This window comes from Coregonus lavaretus (assembly GCF_964263955.1).
Source record: "Coregonus lavaretus genome assembly, chromosome: 1".
Classification (NCBI taxonomy): domain Eukaryota; kingdom Metazoa; phylum Chordata; class Actinopteri; order Salmoniformes; family Salmonidae; genus Coregonus; species Coregonus lavaretus.
In genome coordinates, this window is record NC_139988.1 from 65927983 (window position 1) to 65944548 (window position 16566).

General features: G+C 42.6%; 1 protein-coding gene across 1 annotated transcript; it reads right to left on the reverse strand.

Annotated features, from left to right (window-relative positions):
* Positions 1-1501: 1501 nt before the first annotated feature.
* Positions 1502-15059, reverse strand: LOC311133740 (putative protein MSS51 homolog, mitochondrial; the record flags this gene model as incomplete). Its single annotated transcript, XM_084167291.1, has 12 exons — positions 1502-1719; positions 2985-3078; positions 3250-3813; positions 4181-4305; positions 4486-4638; positions 5743-5765; positions 8232-8448; positions 8659-8752; positions 10756-11319; positions 11669-11793; positions 14475-14624; positions 14902-15059. 12 exons carry the CDS (start codon positions 15057-15059, stop codon positions 1515-1517), a joined length of 2472 nt encoding a protein of 823 aa, XP_084023417.1. The 3' UTR covers positions 1502-1514.
* Between the last annotated feature and the right edge of the window lie 1507 nt (positions 15060-16566).

A 16566-nucleotide genomic window follows, 5' to 3' on the forward strand; every position in this document is an offset into this window, starting at 1 on the left:
TAGCCTAAACCTATCGATGTTACATTGAGCTGGGTGAATGGAATATGAATGACAGTCATCCAATATGTTGCAATAGAAATAAGGCCATGCTCATTTAAAAAAAAGTTGTCCTTCCTAATCTTAAACGGCACCGACCGCCACTTGTGCACGGTCATGTTCGCAGCCACCACACTCATCTTCGCCATCAAATTTGCTTGCCTGTCCTACATCAGCAGTATCTTCTGCGTCATCTTCTCATCATAAGGAAAATTAAGTGTCTGGAGGGCTATTTGTCCAGTCTCAGTGGGTCCTCCGCTTCATAGAGGCCGTCTTGGCTTGCATCATCCTGGCCTGCGCCACAAACTACTTCCTGGGTGTGCGGTGGGTCATCTGCCCGCCTGCCATGGTGTGGTGCATTGTGGTCTATATAGTTTGCCTCCCTGTCACTGTGCTCATCATAATCATCCATCTGATCAAGCTACTTGAATGCTTCATCTCCTGTAATGGAATGGAGCTGTTGGAGTTGGGTGTCAACATAGTGGCTGTGGTGTTGTAGCTGTCTGTTGACATCCTCTGGCCCGTCTTCGGTTACAGACACTACCCTAACTATAATCTGCCTAACTGTGACTATTGTCGCCATGATGACCTGGTTACTGTGGGGACTATTGCCAATCTCAACTGCTTTAATACTACTAACAAATACCTTGAAATAAATCAACATAATGCAAGAATATGTGGCCTTCTTGTCTTTTTTATGACTTCAAATGTAAAATCCACAGGTACACTTGATGTCATTGAGGTGTTTATAGATTAGAAACATTATAGATGTAGGACCACACACAAATTTAGATTTGCTTAATTATTTCAGCAGCCTAACAGCTGATAGTATTTAAAATAAATAATGAACTAAGCAAATCGAAAACCTACGTGCTGCTGTCCTCTTCTGCAATTAAACATGTTCCAGTATACCAGCAACTTGGCTTAACTAATTATTGTGTGTTAGTTCTGCTTTTTGAACCGTTTTTTAAATGATCATTGTGACTGCAATTAGAAAAGCACCCTCTATCTCCTGTAAGCAGTTTGTTGAACCATAGTAAGTGTAGCAACATGCAAACTCAATTTCATAGATAACATAGTATGTAGATGTACATAACTGTCACTTCATTGTACACTGGCTCAGAAACACATGGCTTGCATATAAAATGAGTGCAATATGCTACTGTCCAAAATCTATGCAAATGATCTATTGCCTGCCAACAAGACAATGGTTTTGTATGGGTCAATTCAAATTGTGAGATATAAACGTTCAATTTAATTCCACTTATTATGGAAGAGCAATTCGATAGTCGATGCAAATGCTTAAACGTCACTACGCTCTTGACTGAACTACTGTTATTGTTTTTCAATGAGGCATTGCACTTATTCTTCTCACTTTGAGTTGAAAAATATGATATCCTTGTCTTCTCCCTACTCCTAAAATCTTCTTTGTGTCTTGAATAACAATGTCCCGTTAGTGTTTGACTTCAATTCAATTCTCAATCGTCCTCTGGTTCTTCAAACTCCACTGTCTCCAGTAGGCCCTGGAAGCAGAAGTAATGGGAGTTGCAATATACAGGTGGTTTGTTAGGAGTGGCCTGGAACTGCTCTGGTTTCTGGGAGGCAAAGGGGTTGACTCCACTGCATTTTAAATCCATCTCCAACTCCGAGAGGATCTGCAAGCAGTAGGTCATCTCTGTCTTCCTGCGGGGATCAGGCAGGATCAACAATTACACACTAAATTCTATGTAGTAGACAACAGTGAGCACACACACACACACACAATACAGATGAATATAAAGGGGCAATCTGGGATATAGAGGGAGTATGGGGGGGGGTGTTCTAAAGCTAAGTTAGATACCATAGGTAGGTCTCAGCATTGTGAAGATAATGTGTGTTTGTGAATGTTAGTAAATATATTACATCATACAATGCACCATGATATTATGCTAAACAAGTGAGTATTATTAAAGTGCTAATCCTGGATGGCAGGGAGCTCGGCCCCAGTGATGTACTGGACCGTCCGCACTACCCTCTGTAGCGCCTTGCGGTCACATGCCAAGCAGTTGCCAATGGGCCATCAGATCGTCAAAATATTCTACAGTTGGACCATTGAGAGCATCTTGACTGGCTGCATCACCGCCTGGTATGGCAACTGCTTGGCATCCGATCACAAGGTTCTACAGAGGGTACTGCGTACGGCCCCATTCATCACTGGGGCCGAGCTCCCTGCCATCCAGGACCTCTATACCAGGCGGTGTCAGAGGAAGGCCCTAAAAATTGTCAAAAACTCCAGCCACCCTAGTCATAGACTGTTCTCTCTGCTACCAAGTCTGGAATCTACAGGACCCAGAAAAGCTTCTACCCCCATGCCATAAGACTGCTAAATAGTTAGTTAAATAGTTAACCAAATAGCTACCGGACTAACTATTTAGCAGTTTTATGGCTTGGGGGTAGAAGCTGTTCTGGGTCCTGTTGATTCCAGACTTTGTGCAGCTTATGTGATGAGTCAAAACAGTTATGGCAAAAAGATAGTTAAATAGTTAACCAAATAGCTACCAAATAGCTACTGGACTTTCCGCATTGACCCTTTTTGCACTAACTCTTGCCTCATCACATACGCTGCTACTGTTTACTATCTGACACTTTATTCCTAGTTATATGTACATATCTACCTCAATTAACTCGTACCCCTGCACATCGACTCGGTACTGGTACCCCTTCTATACAGCCACGTTATCGTTACTCATTGTGTATCTATTACTTTTATTATTACGTATTTTACTTTTGTTATTTCTCTATTTTCTTTCTCTCTGCATTGTTGGGAAGGGCCCGTAAGCATTTCACTGTTAGCCTACACCTGTTGTTTACAAAGCATGTTGATGAATAAAATGTGATTTGATTTGGTAAAGATGGAGGATTCTATTATGCTATGGAGGGTATTTAGATCAGGGTTATGTGGGGCTTACTCTAGTGCAGTAAACAAGGAAGGGATCTCGTAGTCCCTGAGGAGCAGCAGTGTTGGTAGCCAGCCCTGATCGAGGCCTTGACTGGCATCAAACCCTATAGGAGACAGAGGAAGTCAAACAGAGCTTAGCTCAGACAAGAACAGCTCCTAATCTGTTTCTTGCCCATTTGTTTTATCATGAGATAACTGGAGTTTTAGCAAACACAAACTTTGTCAATTCTATTTCCTTGAAAAGCTGGACATTGCACAATGGCAGAGCTTCTCACCTGGGTGAAATCCAACCACCAGATCTGGCTTAGCTGCTTTCTCTGTCTCCACAAGCTCCTCAAAGAACTGGTGGTAGAGGCCCTTGTAGGCACTGATATAGGTCTTCGTCTTGGGGCCAAAGTTAGTCAGTGGGGGCCTCATGATTGGCCCGTCCACCACCTCTGGCCCCACCATCACCACCTCCAGACCCTTGTGTCCAGGGAACATTCGGTCCAGTTCATCATAGTCCGTCAGTCGGGCTCCCAGGGTCTCACTGTCAGAAACCCCTATCAAGTGGATGGTGAGGGGTTTGGAATATGGGTTTAAGCCAAACAGTCTAAACCCTAGGGCAATAGTCATCGGCCGGGAGAAGAACTCGCTCGATACCCGCCAAATCGACTTTCTCAGGTCATCGTCCTCTGGCTTGGGCCTGCCGGCATTGGTCCAAAGGTCTGTCATATTAGTGCCAGACAAGATGGCGTCCAGACGGGGGGTGAGGTCCCCTTGCATGGCAAGCCAGTCATCCCAACCCTTCACCTCCCCTTGTGGTCGGGTCCACTTCTGTGTAGAGAATGGGAGGTCTCCTGATTGGGTAAGAGGAAGGGGGAGTATGAAATCAGTCTGGGCTATCCAGAAGTTGGTGCTATCCTCCTGGTGTTGTCTATTTTTATTTATTTGAATACACTGTTCAGACAATAACTGTCATGAAACATTAATAGGAAATGGTCCTCCTAGAATCGAACCCTGTGGAACACCTTTTTAATTCATTTTTCAAAATGATCTCAGATAGGTGGTGCTTTCATCTTGACAAATAACAGAGGACGATGGCTCTTGCTAGTGTCGATGTCAGGACCCTCAGTGCACATTGTTAATCTAAATCACGACAATCATGCAGCAATTGGCCCAATGTCATGGCTCGTTCCTCTTTTATCTGCCTTCTCTTTCTCTCACCTTTGAACACAAGCCATTCCACCAGTCGGTCAATGGCTGCTAGACGCAACTCCGAGCAGACCTTCTTGTGCTGAGGCCAATCAGTCTTCTGACACTCTTTACTGCAGTAGTAGACATTCAGACACCTGGGGTAGTCAGAAGGAGGAAGATGAGGGAGAGGATGGAAGGGAAAGGAAGAACCTGTGAGGACAGTACACCCACTTCCAACCAGATAACTATTTTGGATCATGTAACCAGTACAATACATAATGGAGTGCAAGGTTCATGTTCAAGTATATTTTTTATTCTGTCTTTCTCATAATTACCTCACACAGCGTTTGAGTTTTTGTGCATCTGAAACCTGACCAGGCTGCTTTCCGCAACTGGCGCAGAATTTGAACGATTCCTCCATCTTCTGAAACATCTCTTTCTGAGACTTGAAGGCCATGGCCTTGGCCTTACCCCCTGGTGCTGGGGCACTAGGGAGTGGTAGATGGAGACAATAATTGTATTTGTATTTACAGATGGCATACACGTTTGTTATTAAGGCACATGAAAGTTCACATGTTCCAGAAGGCATTTCTGCCCAAAAAAAACCGCATTTTGATATACATATCTTTTTTAAACGTTCAAACGGCTCTCCTGTGAAGTCGTGACTTGTGACATACGGAAACGGGTCACATATGTGCAATTTTTCATAATTATTTTAAAGCATCAATAATGCTATAGGACCACATTCAGCTTTTTTGAATTAAAACTTGACAGGGAGAATAAAAAGTAGGCCTTCATGTCTAACACACTTCAACGGCAAGAGAGTTTGTAAAATGTGTGAAAAAAATGTTTTTACAATGAGAATGAACTAACCACAGAAATGCATGCAATAGAAACACAACACCCTATACTCAATGAGGGGATTTCTATAATAAGGTGAGTGTGTGGGTGGCTGGTGGGGTTGGTCATGGAGGGGTTAAAAAGGAATCCCACATCACAGAAAAAAAATATGTTAATACATGAAAGGCAAATGTATTTGCCAGGGATCAGACCCCAACTCACATCAGATGGGATCAAATCATGACTTCATGACTTGAATGAGACCTGTCTTACAGCTATTTTTCATTGGTGTGCTACCCAATCCTAAAGACCACTACTGACCACCGTGAAGCACATGTCCCTTATTTTTAGATTGGAGTATTTGGTCTGCCATATATGGAAAGGGTTGAGGGAGGAGGCGGGGGGGGGATTGTTCGAGAACATGGCACATGAAACACACATTACAATACTTATATAATAAATCCTTGAAATATCAGTAAAAAAAATAGGTTGTGTTCGATATGTTGTGTTGTTAGACCCAGATCCAGATGACAATGTTTTTAAAGCACAGAACAGAATGACAAATTCCTTTAGTAGAGGAAATACTACATATAAATTGAACATCATATTGACAGTGACAATAGAGTTATGAGACACAGAAAACCATCATGGCCTTGACTACATCTGAATGCAGGCCTACGTTCCTTCAGTAAGTCCTCAGTGCATATTTGAATGCCATAGCGTGTCCAGTCCCGCAATAGACGTAGTAAAACCCATGGGGACATTCAGTGTCTACCTTTAAAGCATAACACGAACATGAGGCAGGGGAGAGACCATGCACACACGTTAGCGTACCTGGTAATTCTCGATCAATAAAGCCATTTGCTTACCTCTTGGTATCTGTCATTGGAACTCTTGAAGTAACGCACGTTGCTGAATTACTCTTCTCACGGAGCTTGCTTGGTTTGCAGCGATGGCTGCGCCAGCCACTTATACCACCTGTGCTCCCCCTTCCAGAACTGTCTGACAACTCTAGACCCTTCCCGTCTCTTCAGATGGTCGCAGTTCCTTCATATAAACTTTCCCTAAACTCATTCCACTTGTAGGACAATATTATTGTTTTTTTGAACTAATAGAAAATATTGCATACAGTAGGCTATGCTAAAGGCTGTATACTAGTCAGTAGCAGGCTGTTGTAATATAGATTTTCATAAGCTTTGAAGAATCTCCAGTTTAGATTCAATATATATATATATATATATATGTAGGCCTAAATATATACACTGAACAAAAATACAAACAACATGTAAAGTATTGGTCCCATGTTTCATGAGCTGAAATAAAAGATCACCGAAATGTTCCATAAGCACAAAAAGCTTATTTCTCTCAATTTTTTAGCACACATTTGTTTACATCCCTGTTAGTGAGCATTTCTCCTTTGCCAAGATAATCCATCTACTTGACAAGTGTGGCATACCAAGAAGCTGATTAAACAGCATGATCATTACACAGGTGCACCTTGTGCAGGGGACAATAAAAGCCCACTCTAAAATGTGCAGTTTTGTCACACAACACAATGCCACAGATGTCTCAAGTTTTGAGGGAGAGTGCAATTGGCATGCTGACTGCAGGAATGTCCACCAGAGCTGTTGCCAGAGAATTGAATGTTTCTCTACCATAAGCCGCCTCCAACCTTGTTTTAAAGAATTTGGCAGGTTGTCCAACCGGCCTCACAAGCGCAGACCACGTGTATGGTGTCGTGTGGGCGAGTGGTTTGCTGATGTCAACGTTGTGAACAGTGATGAGATCCTGAGGCCCATTGTGAGGCCCATTTTTGTTAAGGTATCTGTGTCCAACAGATTCATATCTGTATTTCCAGTCATGTGAAATCCATAGATTAGGGCCCAGTGAATTCATTTAAATTGACTGATTTCCTCATATGAACTGTAACTCAGTAAAATCAATGAAATTGTTGCATGGTGTTTTCATATTTTTGTTCAGTATACGAAGGCCTAAATACCTGAATGTGTAAGCTTATATATCGGCCTTCTTGTAAGTCACTTTGGCTAAATGGCATATTATTATTATTCTAAAATTGCACTTTTATCACAGATAGGACATTTGACTGTATTCAGGAGTGCATTTATGATTTTAATCCACAAGATGGAGCTGTAGATCTATTCAAGACTGGCGCGCAAGCATCTATAGATGTGGATTGGATTGAGTCAATGGGATGGAATTAATTGCACTCCTCGGTTTCGACACTGAATTATTCATAATTAAACTTCAAATATTGATGGACAATTTTCACACTTCTGGAACGTCCACTTATCTGTGTAACATAATTTTATTGTATTTATTAACCAAATTAGTTTTCAGTTTCACTATTCAGCTGGTTGGTCTGCATGCAATTGTGTGCAGTGGTGGAAAAAGTACCCAATTGTCATACTTGAGTAAAAGTCTAAAAGTACTTGGTTTTAAATATACTTAAGTATCAAAAGTAAATGTAATTGCTCAAATATACTTAAGTATCAAAAGTAGAAGTAAAAGTATAAATCATTTCAAATTCCTTATATTAACATTTACGGATAGCCAGAGGCACACTCCAACACTCAGACATTATTTACAAAAGATGCATTTGTGTTTAGTGAGTCCGCCAGACCATAGGCAGTAGGAATGACCACGTGTTCTATTGATAAGTGCATTAATTTCACAATTTTCCTATGCTGCTAAGCATTCAAAATGTAACGAGTACTTTGGGTTATCAGGGAAAATGTCTGGAGTAAAAAGTACAATATTTTAGGAATGTAGTGAAGTAAAAGTAAAAGTTGTCAAAAATATAAATAGAAAAGTACAGATACCCCAAAAAAACTACTTAAGTAGTACTTTAAAGTATTTTTACTTAAGTACTTTACACCACTGATTGTGTGCACACAAAACATGTAGGCTTTAGCAAACTAAGTGAATGATCAGCATTAAAACTAGACACACAGGCACCATAAATGTATATAGCTTCATTGGTTCATCATACACAAGAGATACAATGGAGAGCAACACCATAATGCATTTTGCCTATGCATATAAGCAACACTAAAAGCATCCATATGAATACGTTTTTTGAACCTTTATTTAACTAGGCAAGTCAGTTAAGAACAAATTCTTATTTAAAATGACAGCCTGCCCCGGCCAAACCCGGACGACGCATGCAATATAGGATGCTAATGTGGCTATCCAGAGGCTATTCATTTTATACTTTTTAAGCCTTCCAATAAGTTTTATAATTGTCCGATTGCTGAAGCTCTTCTTGCTCCCATAGGCCCTGAAAATAGAGGAAGTGGGAGTTGCAGTATGAAGGTGGTTTGTTGGGACAGGCCTGGACCTGCTCTGGCTTCAGGGATGAAAAGGGGTTGGGGCCACTGCCCTTGATATGCATTTCCAACTCAGACAGAATTTGCAGGGAATAGTTCAGTTCCATCTCACTGTGGACAGACAGAAAAACACACAACATGATATCTGAACCCTATTTAAGTCAACAACAATCCTAGCTTTGAGCAAAGCCTTACTACTTGACCTGACCAGTGAAAACCCTATAACTTGTCAGGTCCTGGTCAGGTAAGATGGTAAGAAAGAACTTCTGAACACCACTCCTGAACACCACTGTCTTAAAGCATAGAGGTGAGGTGACTTACTTGTACATGGTGAAGAATGAGGGGATGTTGAAATCTCTCAGGAGGAGGAGGCTAGGCAGCCAGCCTTCTCCCAGACCCTGTGTGGCATGAAACCCTGGGACACAAAGAGAAACATACACATGCATCTCCTCAAGTATGGACAATACATTGAATGAGTCTCAAGTTGAATCTGAAAAAATATCAATCAGGCAAAAACAAAAAAAGAGAATACAATCTAATGTTATGCATACACTGTTTTGCACACAGAAAGTGTCCATATCTCATTCAAAATATGGATATCGAAGGGGTCACATTAAAGCATACAGGAATGTCAGCAGCAATGGAGTGCATGTTCAGAAAAGGCGTCCCGAGGGATCCTATTACAGGGACAGTGTAAAGCTTCTAATGTAGGGTATCAAATGAAACACAGTCTTATGCCCCCATCATGTCTCGCGAGAGAACACACACCTAAGAAGGAGAGGATTTGCGGGTGAATAATGCATGTTATGAAATATACACCCAAAGTTACAATTTAAATGGCGATAAAACATTTAACACGGACTAAGCAGCGTTTATCCCTCTAGGAGGTAAGGTGACAGAGAGACACCACATCATTACATTTACATTTTTGTCATTTAGCAGACGCTCTTATCCAGAGCGACTTACAGTTAGTGAATACATTTATTTTTTTTATACTGGGCCCCCATGGGAATCGAACCCACAACCCTGGCGTTGCAAACGCCATGCTCTATCAACTGAGCTACATCCCTGCCGGCCATTCCCTCCCCTACCCTGGACGACGCTGGGCCAATTGTGCGCCGCCCATGAGTCTCCCGGTCGCGGCCGGCTGCGACAGAGCCTGGATTCGAACCAGGATCTCTAGTGGCACAGTTAGCACTGCGATGCAGTGCCTTAGACCACTGCGCCACTCAGGAGCTCATTTACATCATGACTGTTAATGGTTGCAATAACCACCGGCTACAGGGCCGGACGCCATTTTGAATGTGGGACAAAGATACTAAATATACCACAGTTAGGACCATTATCTGGATTCGTTATACTTCTTCTATGAGGGTAGTTTAACATTGTAAGGAGGAGAAAAGGCAGTGTAAGATGGCTTTCAATGACTAAACCAAGTACAGAAAAGTTGGACTTGCATGTGTTTTATTAAGGTTTTATATGGGGTCTCTGCTTCAGTCTCTATCTTTGCTGTGATGATGTCACTAATTACTCCTCCATCAGCTGTCTTTGTGGAGTTTCCAGTTGGAGAGTCAAACATTCTTGGCATATAACCATTCTGGATTGTTTGAAACACTGTAGAGATTAGCCAGTTTCAACCAGAGAAGATACTAGACTGTATCAGTAAGTCAAGTTACTGTTAAAAGAGTAACAGATAAAATAAGTGCATGTTTTGACGTTAGATGCATCACTGTTGTCAATGCATTGTAAAGAGCCTTGCTTGGACCACCTTTACATGTGGCATTAGAATTAAACTACTTTATTACCTTCGCCCTCTTAGCAGTTCTCAGCTTTCATTAGTACCTACAGAGACGGGGCTTGACTATGGGATAGGGTTGCTTGGGTTTGGATGTGAAAAGGACACTGCCAGGGGTGTTAACGGGGTTGGGGGCTGCGTGTTAAGTAAACTCCAGGGGGGACTGGAACTCTCCCTCGCAGCAGGAGATTGCGTAGAGTCCAGCAATCAGGTGCCAGGTTCGGCCCAGCTGTCGCCATGAATCACCAAGACGCCCAGTAAAAGTCTGGCCTAAACACATCTTTCTAATTTAGTGAGTAACACTCTCCTCCTCCCCCATCATCCTGGCTCTAAAGCAGACCATTTTCCTCTCAAAGACAGCTGACCACTTGAGTTTGACTCTGCTTAATCTGTCAGGACAGACTGTTACCAGATGGCCAGGGCACACGCGAGATTTGGTTCTGGGTGCCGAGATAAGACCCTTAAAATAGCTTGACGCAGCAAATCTGGCAATAACATGTTTCAAACAAAAACAGACTTCTCAGAACTCTGAAGAGGGCATTCAACTCATTATGCCAACTACCGTTCTTTCAACCCTAACCCTCTTTTAAATTGGATTGAATTTAAAACAAGGAAATGTTTACCTGGATGGAATCCAACCACCAGATCTGGCTTAGCTGCTTTCTCGGTCTCTACCATATCCTCATAGAACTGGTGGTAGAGGCCCTTGTAGGCACTGATAAAGGTCTTCGTCTTGGGGCCAAAATTCGTCAGAGGGGGCCTCATGATGGGCCCATCCACCACCTCTGGCCCCACCATCACCACCTCCAGTCCCTTGTGTCCAGGAAACATTCGGTCCAGTTCATCAAAGTCTGTCAATCGGGCTCCCATCGTCTCATTTAGGCCGGCCCCTGCTAGATGGATGGTGAGTGGTTTGAAGTAAGGATCTAGGCCAAAGAGTCTTATCGCCATGCCAACAGAAAGTGCCCGAGACAGGAACTCGCTCTCAACTCGCCATACAGAATCTCTCAGGTCAGCATCTTCTGGTCGTGGCCTAGAGGCATTTTTCCAAAGCGCTCCCATATTTGTGCTAGACAAGATGGCGTCCAGACGGGGGGTTAGGTCACCTTGCATGGCAAGCCAGTCGTCCCAGCCCTTCACCTCTGCTGCTGGCAGGGACCACTTCTCTGTGGTGAATGGGAGATCTCCTGATTGGGTGGCAAAGAGAAGCAGTATGAAATAAATATGGACCCTTGATGACTGTATGTCGTCATTTAGTAGCACAGAAAACCTAGTTATACTATGGAATATCATACAAAACAATAGTGACATTTAAAAAAATGATGGTCCTAATATTGAACATTGTTATACGCCATTTTAAAGTTTCAGACACTGTGTATTCAGATTTTCTTGAATTTCAATATTGCATTGCAATGAACTGATATTTGAATTGGTTGCACTTTCAAAAAGCTGAGAGTGTGGGACTATAAGTACAGAAGAAATGGTCAAGAAATGTGTTACAATATCAGCTCTCTCCCACACCTTTCTACGTCTCACCTGTGAACATAAGCCACTCCACCAGCCGATCAACTGCCACTAGACGCAGCTTCTCACAGAACATCTTATGTTGAGGCCAGTCCTTCTTCTGACACTCCTTTGTGCAGTAGTATACATTCAGACACCTGTGTGAGAACAGAGGAAATAAGGGCAAAGAGGAGGATGACATTTATGTTGAACATGCAAATAGAGTGCGTCTTTGGAATCACATCACAGGCTTGCTTCTTGTGAGATTAGTGGCTATTTTGTCTTGGTATATTAATAGTAGCCATATCACATTGGTGTGTAGAGTCATGCCACGGCCAGGTTCAAACTCTGACCTTAGCTATCAATGGAGGCATTTTGACACATTTAAGACTCTGTTGGAGTCTGTCCTGTTTTCAAGAGCAGCCGGTGTTAAATAGCTGCGGTAAAGGACAGAATTTAGGTGGGAATTTACTGCTGATTATACAACCACCGGTCTTGTGCCTGGCCACATGGTTTAGGTGGTGAGATAATGCTGTCGACTGGGTGGCTGCCTGGCTACTCTCTGAGACCATAATACACTCACCCATCATCCACCACTCTAAGCCCCAGACCTGGTTACATTTAGATTAACATGTATTCAATTATCAGTCACCCTTGTCCAGAGCCACTTTCAAATACCCTCAGTGCTGATGAGGTGATCCAGACTGGACAAAGTAGTTTATCCACTTTCTGGGCAGCGAGTCTCTGAATTAATGGTAGTGAAGTGTTTTCAAACTATTGTCTAGTGCAGAGGTTACAAAAATGTCCTTTAGTCTGTGAACTATACCTAAAGCTATTGGAAGTTATTTTGTGAAATGCCAAATTCTGACAAAAGCTATCTTTCGAGTCATAAATCACAACCCACCAGTGAATACGTTTTCCCATGGGTTTATAGGTGATAATCCTTTATGCCAAAGACCCTGCCACCCCTAGTCGACATTGCAATAATGCGAACAGCTCTGTCTTGCGTCCCCAGGAATCGGTTGTACTTTCCTTGTCTGGGACAGGCCATTGTAGCTGGAATCTCCTGAGCCTCAAAAATGCCCAGCTGGCGCTTCAGACAGGCTCAATCATATGCTCAAAGTATTTGAAAGAAATCAAATGTTATTTGAACCCAGGTTTGATGTGTCTATACTGTTTGTGTAACAGCTATGAAGCTTTCCGGCTGGAATGGAACTGAATGACGAAAGTCTGTCATGGAGAAGTTTGTAGATATAAATTGCTTACCACTATGGTCAATAATAGATTATTCTATTGAAATATGATAGACTTGACGTGTCATTAGAAACTGCAGGTTGAGTTCAACAAATCATAGATCAAGTCATAGAGTTGCTGAGAGATGAGAGAGTCGGAACGCCTGGCTAAATCTGCCCTTGGCTAGGATCCAGTGAGTCTTCAGTTCTGTCTGCACCTAACTGTCCTATCATCATGTTGTTGAAGAAATGAGCTGCACATGAATGTGTTGTGTGGACGGCACTGGTCAACATGCTTAACACATGACAGCTATTGGGGAATAGATCAAAATACCTTCCCTTCTGCGTTATGACATTGCTGACCATAGAATGATGTCATGTTGTAGAGAGTGCATCGAGGGGTTGGCAGGCAAATGTGGAAGTTATCTGCTCTTTTTTGATAAGCAAATATACATTTTACATTTTTTACATTTTAGTCATTTAGCAGACACTCTTATCCAGAGCGACTTACAGTTAGTGAGTGCATACATTATATATTTTTTTCATACTGGCCCCCCGTGGGAATCGAACCCACAACCCTGGCGTTGCAAACGCCATGCTCTACCAACATCCCAGCCGGCCATCCCCTCCCCTACCCTGGACGACGCTGGGCCAATTGTGCGCCGCCCCCGGTCGCGGCCGGCTACGACAGAGCCTGGATTCGAACCAGGATCTCTAGTGGCACAGCTAGCACTGCGATGCATTGCCTTAGACCACTGCGCCACTCGGGATGACAAATATATAGAAGTTAGAAACGTACTGTATACAGTGTATAACATGCAGAACATTAGGAACACCTTCCTAATATTAAGTTGCACCCCCTTTTGCCCTCAGAACAGCCTCAATGGACTCTACAAGGTGTCGAAAGCTTTCCACAGGGATGCTGGCCCATGTTGACTCCAATACTTCCCACAGTTGTGTGAAGTTGGCTGGATGTCCTTTAGGTGGTGGACCATTCTTGATACACACGGAAACTGTTGAGTGTGAAAAACCCAGTAGCGTTGCAGTTCTTGACACACTCAAACCGGTGTGCCTGGCACCTACTACCATACCCTGTTCAAAGGCACTTAAATCTTTTGTCTTTCCCATTCACCCTCTGAATGGCATACATACACAATCCAATCTCAATTGTCTCAAGGCTTACAAATCCTTCTTTAACCTGTCACCTTCCCTTCATCTAAACTGATTGAAGTGGTGACATCAATAAGGGATCATAGCTTTCACCTGGATTCACCTGGTCAGTCTGTCGTGGAAAGAAAGGGAAAGGAAAGGGGGATATCTAGTCAGTTGTACAACTGAATGCATTCAACTGAAATGTGTCTTCCGCATTTCACCCAACCCCTCTGAATCAGAGAGGTGCGGAGGGCTGCCTTCATCGACATCCACAAGAGCAGGTGTTCCTAATGTTTTGTACAGTCAGTGTAGACAAGTCCTTTATACGCAATGAAACTATACAAGTAAACATTTATCAACTTTAATAACTTTCATCAAATTAGTTTATGAGTTTAACCCTACTTTGTGGTCACATTTCGTTCATTGACCTGTAACTCCTCAATGTTTTGACTCACTTCACACAACGCTTGAGTGTCTGGCCCTGTGAGAGGAGCTGTGGAAGCTTGTTGCATCTGGCACAGAATTTAAACGTCTCCTCCATTTTCTGGAACATCTCCTTGTAGTTACGGAACACCCCTCCCTTAGTCTTCCCTTCCATAGCTGCCCTGGGGTGAGACAGACACACAACTGCTTTCACACAAAGAATAATCATCAAATAGTATCAATACTTTACCATCATGTTGTGGGTGAGTATGTTGTTTATTGATGTAAAATTGTGTAATCAGAAAATATTACAGGTTTGATATGGTGGCCCTAAGGGTCAAAGTAGCTTTTAAAATGTAGTGACAGCGCGCACACGTTTGGGGTTGGTGAAATGGGGCTATTGGTTGGGTGCTTGCTTGGTAATTGAGTTTGTCAGATTACATGTCAGCCTATATTTACCTGTATTCCCCATAATCCTTCATGTTGAGTTTGTTGAGAATGACCTTGGACAGGCCAGGGACGTTGGAGTCCAGAGAGTAGAAGCCAATGCGGTCCGAGAACACGCCATCTATTCCTGGAGCAAAGGATTCTGGGAGTGCTGGGATTTGTCCAGACATTTTGATGTGTCTGAATGTTGTTACAAGGGGACACAGAGAGAGAGAGATACAAAGACACACAGCTGATGATCAATCAACTGCAACTCTGCGGCTTCTTCAAGACATTTGGTCCATCAAAATATGTCCTATAGATAGCTTGTCTATGGTATGTTTTAGAACTGGCACACCACAGTGACTTACAAGGACAAATCCATATGTCCGCCAATTGTCTACAGCAGTAAATATTCCTAGCATGTGGCCTAAGCCACAGAGCTTCAGGAAGGCACTTTATAATTGATTGACAGACAGAACCCAGACACTCTTGGGGTAAACAATGGGACACGGTTAGGCCCCAAGAGCCCAGATTGACAATGACAAGGAGCAGGGATGGTGATGCGATCTCAGACAGACAAGTAATTGGGGAGGGTGGGGTGGGATAGTGGGGAGGTCAGAAGGACAGACCACTAGGATATCCCACTTTCTAAAAAAATTTAATATATTCAGTCACAGATCAAAATGTATAAAACATCCACCAGGAAGTCATAACCTTGTGTTATAATAGACATGTCCACTAATCTCACTCAACTCAGAATGATTTAAGGAATTAAGTATGACTTAGTTAGAAGTGCACATGTATTATTTCACATCGTTTTTTACTTAAACGTTGCATGATTCTACTGGTGTTATTACATCATATGATGAGTAAAACATTGAAAATGTGGAGTTTAATCAAGTTAAGAAACATTCCTCGAAATGAAAACAAGACATTAGCCTCAGCACGATCTTGGACCCTTCCCCATCTTCCACTACGGTTGCCAGCAATACACTGAAGTCACTGACACATGAATGTAGGCTGAAGAGGGGTAACTGGGTCTCCCTTATCCTTTCCTGCCCTGATGTCAGAGTCCCCCTAACAGGATGGTAATACCCATGTAATGGAAACCCTGGAGAATAGAGCTCCATTAGGGAAGATCAGGAGATATGTCAGAAATGAGGCGACCAGCCTGTTGCCCTTGACGCCAAATCACAACCGCAACAGTGAATCAATCCCCTCGTGGCCACTTGCATAAGTGTGTGTATCATATCACAGGGTGTGTATTGTCAGTATCAACACACAGGGTGTATTGACAGTCTGTTGCACCTACAGTGGGGAAAAAAAAAGTATTTAGTCAGCCACCAATTGTGCAAGTTCTCCCACTTAAAAAGATGAGAGAGTCCTGTAATTTTCATCATAGGTACACGTCAACTATGACAGACAAATTGAGAAAAAAAAATCCAGAAAATCACATTTTTAATGAATTTATTTGCAAATTATGGTGGAAAATAAGTATTTGGTCACCTACAAACAAGCAAGATTTCTGGCTCTCACAGACCTGTAACTTCTTCTTTAAAAGGCTCCTCTGTCCTCCACTCGTTACCTGTATTAATGGCACCTGTTTGAACTTGTTATCAGTATAAAAGACAACTGTCCACAACCTCAAACAGTCACACTCGAAACTCCACTATGGCCAAGACCAAAGAGCTGTCA